At 42.5% G+C, this 14054-nt stretch overlaps 1 protein-coding gene across 1 annotated transcript in view; it reads right to left on the reverse strand.

The window, feature by feature from the left end:
* Window positions 1-8942, reverse strand: part of NAAA (N-acylethanolamine acid amidase) — a 30948-nt gene extending 22006 nt beyond the window's left edge. The window contains exons 1-4 of the mRNA XM_041759284.1: window positions 8686-8942; window positions 8023-8187; window positions 4447-4573; window positions 1055-1145 (exon numbers count right to left, since the gene is read on the reverse strand). Of these exons, the coding sequence (XP_041615218.1) occupies window positions 1055-1145; window positions 4447-4573; window positions 8023-8187; window positions 8686-8894 (592 nt within the window). The 5' untranslated portion in view covers window positions 8895-8942. The remainder of the gene's footprint in view (window positions 1-1054; window positions 1146-4446; window positions 4574-8022; window positions 8188-8685) is intronic.
* Window positions 8943-14054: the final 5112 nt, after the last annotated feature.

The following is a 14054-nucleotide window of genomic DNA, read 5'->3' on the forward strand; positions in this document are numbered from 1 at the left end:
AAGAACAGACCTAACCAAAGGAAACAACGTGAAGTCAATCAAGCGTTCATCTGATGACCAACACTAAACTTTGTCTTTCTCCTTAGCTCAGCTGCAAGTTCCTGAGGACAGAGACAAGGATCTGTGGACTTTCGGGTTTCCTACCACACCATGGAACTGACTGATATTCCCTGAGCTCTGGAAATGGCAGTGGAGTAGTATAACCAACAGAGCAACTGGGCCAGGATCAGGAGATCAGTTTGAGAACCACCTCTCCCAGCTGCCAGCTGTCACTTCAGCTCCCAGCCTCAGCTTCTTCCATCAGAGTGAGGTTAACACTATCAGCCCTGCCTGACAGGACCGTTGTGAAAGTCTAGTGAGAAAACTCAGAACTAAGTCCACAGTACACTATAAAGTACTTTACAGCTGTTGCCTGTACAATGCCATCATGAACCTCTACACTGCTGTGATAGCCTCCTAACAGTCTTCTGCTTCCATGATACCCCAACACGACCCAATTTCTAAATAGCAGCCAAATTCATAACTAAAAATATAAATCAGGGGGTGCCTGAGTGGCTCAGTTGGTTAAGCACCTGCCTTGGGCTCAAGTCATGATCCCAGGGTCCTGGGATCAAGCCCACATCCAGCTCCCTGCTGGACGGAGAGCCTGCTTCTGCCTCTCCCTGCCTGCTGTTCCCCTTGCTTATGCTCTCTCTCTATCTCTCTTTCTCTCCAATAGATGAATTAAATCCTTAAAAAAAAAAAAAAAATATATATATATATATATAAATCAGATCTGTTCACTTCCTGGTCTAAAATCCTCCTCAGGCTTTCATTACACTTAAAATCCAAACTCCTAAAAAAAAAAAAAAAAAAAAAAAACAAAAAAAAAAAAAAAACAAAAAAAAAAAAAAAATAAAATCCAAACTCCTTATCATGACCTCCGACTAGACTGGAAGTCCCTGCTACACAGGGAGGTATTCATCTGTATGTTCAGTTGGGGGAGCAAATGAAGTACCTGGATAGAACTGACCAGAAATATGGCTAAAAATGCTCAGGAATTTGTTTTGATTACCTCGTTCATCGCCAGAAACTGTAAACTTGTATGGACTCTGACCAGTCCATAATCCTACATAGCCAACAAACGTGGTTCCTGTGAAGGCGACCTGAAATCAAGAGATAGGTATCATTTTGCCATTCCCACCAAATATACGTTGAAATCATCTGTTTTGTCCCACTCGTGGAATTTTTTCTTATAAGTTCCAACATAATAAAAACTCTTAAAATCTTCTGAAAGGTTTAACCTGGAGGTTCCATTAATAGAAGTCAGTGGGTCGGTGATCTTGAATGGGAAAAAAGGCACATCTTTATTTTCACTCATTTCTAACTAAAACTTCACTTCTTCAGTAACAGATGCACACAATAAATCCTGTAATCATAGCAGTGCCTATGACTCTGCCACCACAGACATAGCAGATACCTTCACATATATAATGGTATCATACTTATCTTGACATGGTATAATTATGTATCCTGAAATGCCATTCTTAACTTATCACTACCCTGAAACTACGGTAGTTATTAGATACACGGCTAAGATTTACTGATTGTGTTGAGAAAAAGTGTAATATTGAATTCCAACATAACTGGGTTTTTTTGTAATCTATTCATTTTATGTGTTACAAAACATTCTGAGAAAGGATCATAGGCTTCATCAAAGGGGATCATGCCCCGAAAGATTGAGAAACTCTATCCGAAAAATAGCAAATGGGCTCTCACTAAAAACTTGTGTTGACTTGATTGTAAGAGATAAAGGTCATGCATCTTATAAGTTCTGTGAGATAAGAGGAAGTGAGGATTGTTTGGCAGTCATAATCATATTTAAATTTTATATTTATTTATTTAAAAAATAGATTTTATTTATTTATTCATGAGAGACAGAGATAGGCAGAGACACAGGCAGAGGGAGAAGCAGGCTGGAGCTCTGGATCACACCCTGACCCAAAGGTGTGGGTGGCTACCCAGGCGTCCCCATATTTAAATATTAAATGTATCTCTTATGTAACCCTCATGGTTATCCCATGAGTTATAGGGATCACTTCCACTTTAAATTAAGGTAACGATAACGAGCTCCAATCACACTCTAGCAGTTACTGCAGATACCAGATTTCATTTTTAAAGAGATACTTAGAATAATGCCTGTTCAATAAAGGTTAACCAACATTTTTTATTTTCAGAAACAAACAGACCTGGGCTAATATTTTTCCTTAGAAAGCTATACATTACATCTGTAATCATTTTAATCATTTTTTTCTACCTCATTGGGTTGTAAAAATAATTTAAGGTGGCTAAACTACAAAGAAAAAAACGCAGTGGCCTTAGTTTTATAAATGACATTTTCCTGGCTCATTGAGGGCTTCCAGTGAATTCTCCCCATTTCCATTCACAGCAGTAAAATGGGCATAATACTACGTTGCTGCCAAAGCCTTTACAAAATGTAATTATATGAAGAAAAAAAAGTAATTATACTGTCATTTTGTTCACATGATACACTGACACTCATTTTAGGGTCACTCTTGAAAGGCGGAGCAAATTAAAGTTTGAAAATCAAAATCACATTGTAGTTTCCAAGATATTTTATACTACATGATTATAGATAATTCTGGGGTATAAGTTACAAGCTCTTTTATCTTGCAGCTCTGAAAAACTGTCTTTATTTCTAAATGTCTGCACTTTCCAGTTGTCTCTGCCAGGTCAGTTAACATAAACCCTTAGCTGCAGCAGGAAGCTCTGAATCACCACCGAAGTCTGAGTTTGGGGGGGAAGAAAGCCAGTAAGAGGCCAAAGGCCTGGTTTTGTGGTGGTCTGTGTCAGGCCTCCACCTCTCATCTGGAAAATGAGGATGAAAATGTTGATTTGCGCCCGCTTGGAAGGCCATGGTGAGGATCTAATGAGGAACGGTATGTAAAAATACTTTAAAAATTATGTACAATATTCAAGAATAAGAGATTAATTATGTTGTGGATAACTTCTTCCTAATTTAGCAAAAACAGTCTTGGCCATGAGCCCTCAGCAGAGAGACACTATTCAAGCGTACACTGCTGGATTTGGTAATAACTTGAGTACTAAGAGTCAAGCCACACCAGCAGGCTATTTCTCAGGGCCACTCCAGGACACACAGGGACAAATAAAGCAGTAACAGGGCGAGTTCTAGAGAGAACTGTTGAAATAATTTATTCTTATTGCATTTATTCCTTTGTCAACTTAGAAGAATTTTTGCTTTATTGTAGATAATGGAGGAAAGCACAAAGCAGCCAGTGAAAAGGATTACTGTCCCATCATCCAGTAAGAATTGCTAACATTTCAGCAGATTTCCGTTAGAACATAGCACGCATGGATATTCTATTGTTGTTACCATTTAAAACCATTTTTTAAATAATTCTTCAGCTATAAACCAAATTGTTAACAGTGGAGAAGTAAAGGAATGAAATGAGAAAATGAGAAACTTTTGCCTTAAGTATTTCTGCATAGTTTTAATTTTTTTTTTTTTTTAACTTTTATTGGTAGTTTTAATTTTTTATGAGAAAAAGTTGTTTCTGTAAAACCAGATGACCAAGTAAGTACTGAATAAATGAGTTTGCAGCATTTGTGGCTCAGCCCCTAAATGCAAAGAACATATGAAATATAGTCCTTATCCTTAAAGTGTCCCCCAAAGCCAAAATCTGGCTTTAGCATGCTGTTTCATGGCAATAACATGCTTTGTGTATTCAATGAACATCGATTAAAGCTGTCTCTCCAGATGCTTACACAGAAATATGAAAATAGTACATATTAGGTTACATTTTTATGATGAAAGTAAAATGATCTCAATATAATTTTTTAAAGATCATACTTAAGAGAGTGCTTTAGGTCAATCATACTTATGGAATGAAGGACTATTTATTAATTTATCAAGCATTGCCATATGCTTTGCATAGATTACTTCATGTAACCTGTCTAGCTACCTCTATAAAGTAATGATTAACCTGAGCTGTCACCTGCAAAATGTGAATAATTTCCCACATTCTTGCAGGAAGTAAGTGACAGAAGCAGAATTCAAACCCAGGACTGTCAGACTTTAAAGCTGGCCATTTCTAGTCATTCCACCATGCAGCCCCGCCCTATTCCAGAAGCAGTCTCAATATGGGAAAGCAGAGAAAGAGCTGACCCACCAGGATAAGTGGGTGACTGAGAGTTCCCTAAGGAAAATTAATTGCTTTCTCTAAGTAGATATTCCATAATAATAAATGACCCTTCTTTCTATGAGCAAAATGGACATAAACCTCTCTTGCAGTTTTGTGTTTTCAGGAGTTGATGTTTTCCGTACCTTAAAGTGATAACACACTTAAGCAGCAGGCCATCCTAGTGATTGCTAACTTTGGTTAGCAAGTCTCTCTGATTTCTGAATCTTATAGTGTACAACTATACCTTCCCATTCTTTATGAATTGCACATCCACGGTCAGCTTGTTCAAGAAATTTTCAAAAGGATAATCCAGATTCCGGCCATGGTAAATGTGGCCTCTGGAGTCTTGAGCCACGATACTGGTGCAGAATCTGAGAGAAGAGAAAAGTACAATATGAATGAATGAGAAACGTAAGAAAAAGGGAAATGAGTTTTTCATTTAAGAAATAAAGCCTTGGGCAGCCCATGTGGCGCAGCAGTTTAGCACCGCCTGCAGCCTGGGGTGTGATCCTGGAGGCCTAGGATCGAGCCCCACATCGGGCTCCCTGCATGGAGCCTGCTTCTCCCTCTGCCTGTGTCTCTGCCTCTCTCTCTCTCTCTCTCTCTCTCTCTCTCTGTGTGTGTCTCTATGAATAAATAAATAAAAATCTTAAAAAAAAGAAAAGAAATAAAGCCTTAAAGTAAAATAAGTCTTCTCCTTATAATGGGTACGTATGATAGGTGATCCTTGTCCAAGAATATGGATTCACAATTCAAGATGAAAAGGCACCTGGGTGGCTCAGTGGTTGAGCGTTTGTCTTTGGCTCAGGTCATGATCCCTGGTCCTGGGATTGAGTCTTGATCAGGCTCCCTGCAGGGAGCCTGCTCCTCCCTCTGCCTATGTCTCTGCCTCTCTCTCTGTTATCTCTCAAGAATAAATGAATAAAATAATAAATAAATAAATAAAATCTTTAAAAAGAAAAGCACAACTGGACACAAACTCATGTGTTCATTCGGTATTATTAGACCGTTGCCCTCAGCACACCTGGCATTGAACACCTACTGAAAGAGAATTTCATCCTAAATTTAAATCTGAAACTGACTCATTCTGGGCTCAGCTAGATCTCTGAGCTTTGCTTATGCCTCAGTTTGGCAGTATGTAGTCTATTTAACACACCACTCAAAGCTAGTTCAAACTCACTTTTCCTCTATGAATTTCTCAGAGCACATACAATGGCACCAAACCATTCTGTTCCACAAATGTCTCATTTTGTCTCTTTAGGGGCCTGGCACTTACCCTGTCCCTCTCAGGGCTCCCTGCAAAGAGTTAATAAGAGAAAAGGATCCTTTAATAACTCCCAGCTGGGCACCTGGGTGGCTCAGTCAGTGAAGCATCTGCCTTCAGCTGAGGTCATGATCTCGGGGTCCTGGGATGGAGCCCTGCATCAGGCTTCCAATTCAGCAGGGAATCTGCTTCTTCCTCTCCTTCTGTTCCTCCCCCTGCTCATTCTCTCTCTCTCTCTTCCTCAAATAAATAGAAAAAAATCTTTAAAAAGATGGAGGGGGAGGGAGGGAGAGAGAGAGAGAGAAACTCCCAGCTGGAAAAAAGTATTTTGAGGAAAAGTGGGAGAGGCTTGTTAAGATAATCTAAGTGTCCATTTCTTCTGAGAATATATAATGCCTTGTAGAAAAATACACACAGCAAGTCCAATTTAGGAAAAGATATGTATATCCACACAAACAAAATTGAGAGAAGTACCCTGATCGTTGTTCTGCACTGTTGGTCATTTCTCAGTAACAAGATTGTGATTAATTTTCTTTATACTTTTCTGCATTTCTAATTTTCTATAATGACTACAGATTATTTTCATAATAAGAGAAAATAAATGTTATCTATTTTTTTGTGGTTTAAAAAAGGAAGTTTGGTTTTTTATTTTTTCCAAGATTTCTGGTCTTCCAAGAGTTGATATCAAAGAGGAAGCTGATAAAACACTGGAAGTGGCTAAAGCAAAGTTTGTGGAATCTGAGGATTTTTCAAAACTGGCAAGACGACAATATTTCTATGTCAAGCCAAGCTTTTTGTTTTGTTTTTAAGTAGGCTGCATGCCCAGCCTGGAGCCCAATGTGGGGCCTGACTTGACAACCCTGTGATCACCTGAGCTGTGATCAAGAGCAAGACACCCAACTGATGGAGCTACCCAGGTGCCCTGTAACCTGAATATTTTAATGTGAGGTAGTCAATAAGCACAGGGAAGAAGAGGGGAGCTGTGGGCTTTAGGGGAGGTGCTGCAGTACACCGGAGACACAGGAACGTTTAGCAACGTCTGACCACTCACCGGGCACCTGACTTTCAGCAAGTTTTTCCCTTCTGAAGCTTGGTTTCTACACAACAGGTAATACTATCATCTCCAGTGCCTGGCACCCAATAGGCTCAATAAAGGATAGGTAGGATTATTCTGATTCAAAAAGCCTTACATCAGATATGTGAACAGAACATTTCCTTTGTTGATCCTAATAGAGTCTGACGGTGCTTTTTATTGTCAAGCAATTCAATACATATCAAATCCGAATTTTAGAATATTTTTATTAGACCTTTGGCTTCAATCTGCTTGAATACATAGACTCCAACAAAAAAAAGGTGGAAGTGAAAACTTTTTTTTTTTTTAATTGAGAAAGCCACATGTCAGAAGAAGAAAAAGATGGGGGTAGGAGATGAGGAATAGCAGAATTAACTTCCTTCAATTGAAAAGCATGTTAATTTAACAAGTTTGTGTCTTATCTGGGTCTTTAAATACTTCCCTAAAGTGGTAGACACTCAGTGTTTCTTAGCCTATTTTGCCTAGGGGTTCAGGGAAGATACCAGTGGGCTTTCAAGTTGCCTTATTCCAAGAACCTTCTCTCCCCCTCCCCTCCCCAATCATTTTTTAGCAACCAAAAGCTATTACGTATGTTGTTAGATAAGGCTGGTCTGGTGGCAAAACAGTAAGTCCTGAAGGCAGAGGCCAGGTCAAACCTGTCTTACTTCTGGGACCTACTACTGAGCCAATAAGACTTAAGACTCCCCCTGCCCTGTGCCTGGGATCAACCACACATTCTTCAGTGCTTTCACTTCTGTGCCCCCTTTTATCATGCCCACTCTGCCTACCAAGTACTGGCTCAACCCTGGAGGGTATAGGCTTTGAAAGGGTATAGGCTTGAAAGAGAAGTCAGGACCTCTGGCCATGAAAAACATGGAATAAATGTAGGGGGTACAAATGAGTGCTGGGATGACCCTATGCATTATAGGATGCAGGGTCCCTGGGTTAACTACAGAGTGGGGTTAGTTCTTAAAACTTTCTGTTAGGGATCCCTGGGTGGCGCAGCGGTTTGGCGCCTGCCTTTGGCCCAGGGCGCGATCCTGGAGACCCGGGATCGAATCCCACGTCGGGCTCCCGGTGCGTGGAGCCTGCTTCTCCCTCCGCCTGTGTCTCTGCCTCTGTCTCTCTCTCCCTCTGTGACTATCATAAATAAATAAAAAAAAAAAAACAAAAAAAACTTTCTGTTAAAGTACATGCTGAGTAGCGTTTGGAAAGTGGGATACTACCTGGATTGGTGGAGGGAGAAAGAAGGACTCTGGGTAGAGGGAAGGTCAATGTTGAGGTCAGAGAAGCTGCTTTCCTTCTCGAGGCCCAAGGTCTGCTGCTCAGATTTACCCAGAGAGGCAAAGAGGAAGCACCGGAGGCTTCCGGGCAGCCCAATCACCAACCTGTTTTTATTACACTGGAAATATGTCTCGTCCTACCCCGGTGTGGCAGGAGTCCCTGGTCGCTCCCAGGTAATCCCCGCTAGCCCGGACACTCACGCGGTGGACTCGTAAGCCAGGTTGAGCAGCAGGCAGTCGGCCAGGCTGTAGTCCAGGACTTGGCACATGCCACGGATCTCGTCGGTGAAGGGCGGGGGCAGGAGGCGCGCCAGCTCCCCCACCGCCTTTCCCATCAACGCGTGGACCCACCGGGGGACCTGATTTCTGGAAACAAGGACCACGAGGAAGCTGGACCCGGGACCATCGGGGGTTGAGGGGTGCGACGACGCATGGGTGGGGGTTCCTAGGGCTCCTATCCTGGGGGTGCTAGGCCCCTCCGCTTCCTAGAGGGCCGTCGGCCCAGGGCCCGCATCACCCAGCTCGCAGCATCCCGAGGGACGCAGGAAACTCGGAGGCGGGGGCAGAGCGGGCGAGCGTGGTCCCCAGAGGGGCGGGCCTCGGGGCGCGGCAGGCCTGCAAGAGGGCGCCCTGCGCTGCCGTCCTGCGCCCCCCACCCGGAGGGCTGGGGCAGGGCCGCTCCCGCCACCCTCAGCCCGACGCTTCCCGCGGGGGACGAAGGCCAGTTCCGGTCGCCGCCGCCCTGCGCGCCTGAGCTGCGGGCCGGGGCCGGGGCCGGGGCCGGGGCCGGGCGCGGGCCGGTGGCGGGGGCGCGGGGGCAGGTGCCCACGGGCCGCAGGGGGGTCCCGCGGCGCCCGCGCTCACCCGAGGATGTGCGCCATGGCGGTGCGCAGGGCGTCCAGGTCGAAGCGCCGCAGCACGGGCAGCCAGCGCAGCTCCGGCGCCGCGTCCAGGCTCACGTTGAAGAGCGGCGGGGCTGGGGGCGACGCGGCGGCCCACACCCCGGCCCACACCCCGGCCCACAGCAGCAGCAGCGCCCGCCCCGAGCGCGCCCCCGGCCCCGCGGCTCGCATGGCTCGGGCTCCGCGGGCTGCGGCCGGAGCGCCCGGGCACGCGCAGGCGGAGGGGGAGCCGCGGGGGGCGGGGCGGGGCGCTGGGGGCGGAGCCCGCGGGGCACAGACGCCGGACCGCGGTGCACACCGCCCCGCGCCCGCGAGTCCCGCCGCGGCTCTAACCCGCGGGGCGCGGGGGCTGCCGGCCTCGCCCGCCGCTCCCGCCCCGCCGCTCCCGCCTCGCCCGCCGCTCCCGCCTCGCCGCTCTCCTTTTCCGCCTCATTTGCTTGTCTTTAAAGCCTTTATCTGGATTTTACAAGAATTATTTTCTGTTCAACATTCCTATGTCTTTTCAGTTAAAAAAAAAAAAAAGCTTAAGAGTTGACATTTATGTGCCAAATGTTTTTGCTGAGTCTTTCACATTTAACCATCAAAACAAGCCAAAGACAGGTGCAAGTAACTCATCTCCGTTTTCCTTATGGGCAAAATGCGAGGCCTGGAGAGGTTCAGTAATTTGCCGGATGTCACACCACTGTGGGCCTGCGCTGGCCTCCTGAGCCAGGCTGCAGAATCCAAACTCCACCTTCATTCTCGTGCAATGGTGGAGCCTATTTCTTCTCTGAGACTATGGGCTATACTTAATGATTTGCTTCTAATAAATACAATACAGCTTTAGTGGTGGTATCTGGCTTACAAGACCACAAAATATTGCAGGCATCCTCTTTGCACTATTTGCAGGGGGCCAGCTGTCATGCCCTGAGAACACTAAAGTCCTGTGAAAATGTTCCTGTCTTGAGGAACTGAGACCTTTTACCAAGAATCAGAGAGGAACTGAGCTTTCTTACTAGTAGTCAAACGAATGAGCAATCTTCAAAGTGGGTCCCCCAGGCCCAGCTAAGCCACCCCCAAATTCCTGAACCACAGAAGCTACAGAATATTCGTGGCTTTAGCCACTAAATTTTGACAAATTGTTATGCAGCAGTAGGTAACTAATACAGACTAATAACACAAGTGGAGTATTAGCATCCTGACACCTCAAAATGTAGGCATGGCTTTGGAATGGAGCAGTTGGTGGCAACTGGACAAACTCTGAACAGTATTAGAAAAAGCCTAAAAAGCTCCTGGTATTGGGGATCCCTGGGTGGCTCAGCGGTTTAGCACCTGCCTTTGGTCCAGGGCGTGATCCTGGAGTCCTGGGATCGAGTTCCACATCAGGCTCCCTGCATGGAGCCTGCTTCTCCCTCTGCCTGTGTCTCTGCCTCTCTCTCATGAATAAATAAAATCTTAAAAAAAAAAAAATGCTCCTGGAATTGACTATGAGAAGTCTAAGGGCCTTTAAGGAGACTGCCTATATTAGTTTCAGGGGAAGTGAGGAACATGAACTGGCAACCGGAGAACATTGGTTGTTACTTAATAGTAGAACATTTAACAACTGTCATCCACAGTAATACCGAAGGTAGAAAATGTAACTGGAGAACAACGCAGCTAAATTTCTAGTTAAAATATTGAAGTTGGGATCCCTGGGTGGCACAGCGGTTTAGCACCTGCCTTTGGCCCAGGGCGCGATCCTGGAGACCCGGGATCGAATCCCACGTCGGGCTCCCGGTACATGGAGCCTGCTTCTCCCTCTGCCTGTGTCTCTGCCTCTCTCTCTCTCTCTGTGACTATCATAAATAAATAAAAATTTAAAAAATAAAATAAAATATTGAAGTTGTCACCTACCTTCTTCCTGCTTATTGTAAAATGTGAGAGAAGCTTAGGACTGTTACAAAGGATCTGGCAAAATGGTGCAGCCACTTTGGAACACAGTTTGGTAATTTCTTACAAAACTAAATATAAACTCTTTGTGTATGATCCAGTAACTGCTCTCCTTGATACTAATCCAAAGGGGTAAAAATTTATGTCCATACCTGAACATAGATATTTATAACAGCTTTATTCATAACTGCCAAAACCTACAAGCAACCAAGATGTCCTTCAGTAGGTAAATGGATAAACCAACCATAATATATCCAGAGAATGGAATGTTACATCACTAAAAAGAAATGAACTATCCAAACCATGAAAAAACATGGAGGAAACATAAATACAAACTACTAAATGGAAAAAAACCCCAAAAAAACCCAATATGAAAACAGTAGGTTTTGACTCCAACTGTGACATTCTGCAAAAGGCAAAACTCTAGTAAAAAGATCAGTGGTTGCCAGGGGTCAGGAAGAAAGGGGGGTGAACAAGCAGAGAGGATTGTAGGAGCACTAAAACTACCCTCTATACTGCAATGGTGGACAAATATCATTATACATTTGGTCTATGGTCTAGACCATAGAATATACAAAACTAAGAGTGAACCCTACTGTAAACTATGACTTGTGGTGATAATGATTTAGGTTCATCAACTACAATGATTGCATCACTCTGATGCACTCAGTTTTGCCGTGAACCTAGAACTGCTAAAAAAAAAAAAAAAAAATGTCTATTTAGTGTCTCCTAGGTGGCTCAGTTGGTTGAGCGGTTGACTGTTGGTTTTGGCTTAGGTCATGACCTGAGGGTCCTGGGATGGAGCTCTGCCTTGGGCTCTGCACTCAGTTGGGTCTGCTTCAGGATTCTTTCTCCCTCTGCTCCCAAATCCCCCTCCCTGCTCTGTCTCTAAAATAAATAAACTTTCAAATTAAAAATTGGCTATTTTTTAAAATAAGGATCCAGGACTGGTTTTGAAAATTCCCAGACCCAAGGTATATTTGGGTTTATCAAAAAGTTTATCACAGAGATGGCACTGGCTATCTGTGGAGATTTGTGTAACATAAGTAACTCACAAAGAATTGGTATCTAGAATGTATAAAGATCTCCTACAAATCAATAATAAAAAAACACCAAAAAGCTGTAAAAGAAGAACCAAATGGCAAAAATCTATGTGAAACAACCTTAACCTCTCTAGTAACCACTGAAATCAAAGTTAAAACAGTGTCATTTTATAAACAACAGAGTATTTCCTCTTGGGCCTTTATTATTCATTTTCTTACATGTGTTATTTGATTATGCTATAAATACTTTTGCTATTTTGTTCCTTTCATTTGTAAGCATTCCCTATTGTAAAATTTTTATGGCTTCAAATTATTCCATCATGCAGATAAATTGTAACTTCATCTCCACACTGAGGCTGGATTGACAAAACAATGAAAGAATTTGCAGACTAAGATTACCATGTAAGAAGTGCCCTACACAAACATTTGTATGGTTTTTAAATAGTAGAGAATTAGCTGCGCTTTGTTCTTATCTGCAGTTTTAAATAAGTACTGACCAAAGGTTGTACTAGGAGAGAAAAGTTTATTTCCTTATAAAAGAGAAAAAGCTCCATGTGAGTGCCTTACTTTTCTATTCATTTTCAAGATATTTTAAAAATCTCATTAAAAAAATAAACAATAGTTAATTTTTAGTTTTATTTTATGCTATGAAAGGATGTCACTGATAGAGCCTTATTATTCTTGGTAACAAAGCTTAAAATGTATTTATCTAAAATGGTTTGAAGAACAGAATATTCCAAACAATCTGGGTTGCCATGTGATACTTTAAATAGATACATTTTCAAAGAATTAGAATATGAGGTAATGAAAACAAAATTTATATTAACTATAACTTTTCAGAAATTATACCACCTTTTAAACCATAACTTTTCTGATTCAGGAATAGATTTCCTACTGCTTTCCTGCTCATCATATGCATCAATTTGTTAGCAAATAGCCATTTCACCCTCCTGCCAGCTGAACTTCCCTTTTTAGGATGCTCTCAGCCCTATGCTGCACCTTTTTCTGATAGCTCCATAAGCAGCCTTATATTACATTAGTCATTTTTGTAAGCCTATTCCTTAACTGGATTGAAGGTTTCCATATGGCACAAACATTGTGTTTGCAACCCACACATTGAGCATTCAATATATGTTTTTAGATTTCAAACTAATTCCCCCCAAAATGGATGAAGGGTAAAGCAAATAGTAGCAACTGTAACTGTTGTTTCATTTCATGAAGATTAAACAAAAAATAAAAAAAAAAACATTGCTAATCTTTGATGAGAAATTTACTAGATGCTAACATTCTCAGAATTCTCAATCAATGAGGTAGGTGGTCTTATATTTATAGAGAGAACTGACTGGAAATAAATCACATATTCAAATACTTGCTGAGCACCTAAGATCCTGGGCACTGAACTAGCACTAGTGATAGAGCAGAGAACAGACTCTGCATTTCATGACTCTGCTGAGATCACATACAAAATACATCAGTATTCTAGAATTACACATCACTTTATATATAAGTTATGAGCCTGGAAATGGGAGCTCATCCCTGAAATGGATCCATTCTCAGTACTGACAAAAAAAAAATGGAGATTGAAAAGCTGATGCTCAGACTCTGATGATCACTTTAAGGTAAAAGTGACCTTGAAAGACCACTCCTGCCTTTGTTGACAGCATCCAACCTTGTGAAAATCTGATCTTCAAATTTATAGTAAATATTCGCAAGAGAAGATTTCTAAGATTTCCTTTATTAGGAAATTGGGTAGAATTAAGATACTATGCATTCGAGAAATAAGAGTTAAGACTTTCACTTTTTTAAATGAGATATTTTTCTATCTTGCATATAAACCTCAGGTAAGAGCAAGGTGAAGCCACAGTAGTACAAAAGTCAGAGCACAGAATGGACTTTGGCCTCCTGGCCTCTAAGTGGAGTGGGAAAGTCCAAAGGAAGGATGACTTCCAGACACCATCACAAGTCATGCAGCAAAGCTGTGAACCCTAGCTGCTATGCCATTTTGAATTTTATTTACCTCCTTGAGGAGACACCCAGTTCAAAAATGCAAACAAAAGAGAGAGAGAGAGAGAGAAGTTTCAGGTCTGAAATATTCAAATTTGCACAGGACACTTCCTGTTAAACAATGAAGTTGCTGAAGTTAACTCAGAACTCCTCTCACCAGGCCAGTGTAATTTCAATGTAAAACTTCAAGATTTTCACAACTAATCTCTAGCGAGCTGGGGCATCTTTGGGGAAGGTCATAAAGTTTCAAAATAAAACCAAAAGTCTTTTGGACTTGGAGTGGAAACGTGAACACAGAAAGTGAATAAGAGAAGTAGTTTTCGAAGCTACTTTCTAATTCTGGGTAGACAGAAAATTGCCTTTTACTCTCAAGCAA

The sequence above is a fragment of the Vulpes lagopus genome, chromosome 6 (assembly GCF_018345385.1).
Source record: "Vulpes lagopus strain Blue_001 chromosome 6, ASM1834538v1, whole genome shotgun sequence".
NCBI lineage: Eukaryota > Metazoa > Chordata > Mammalia > Carnivora > Canidae > Vulpes > Vulpes lagopus.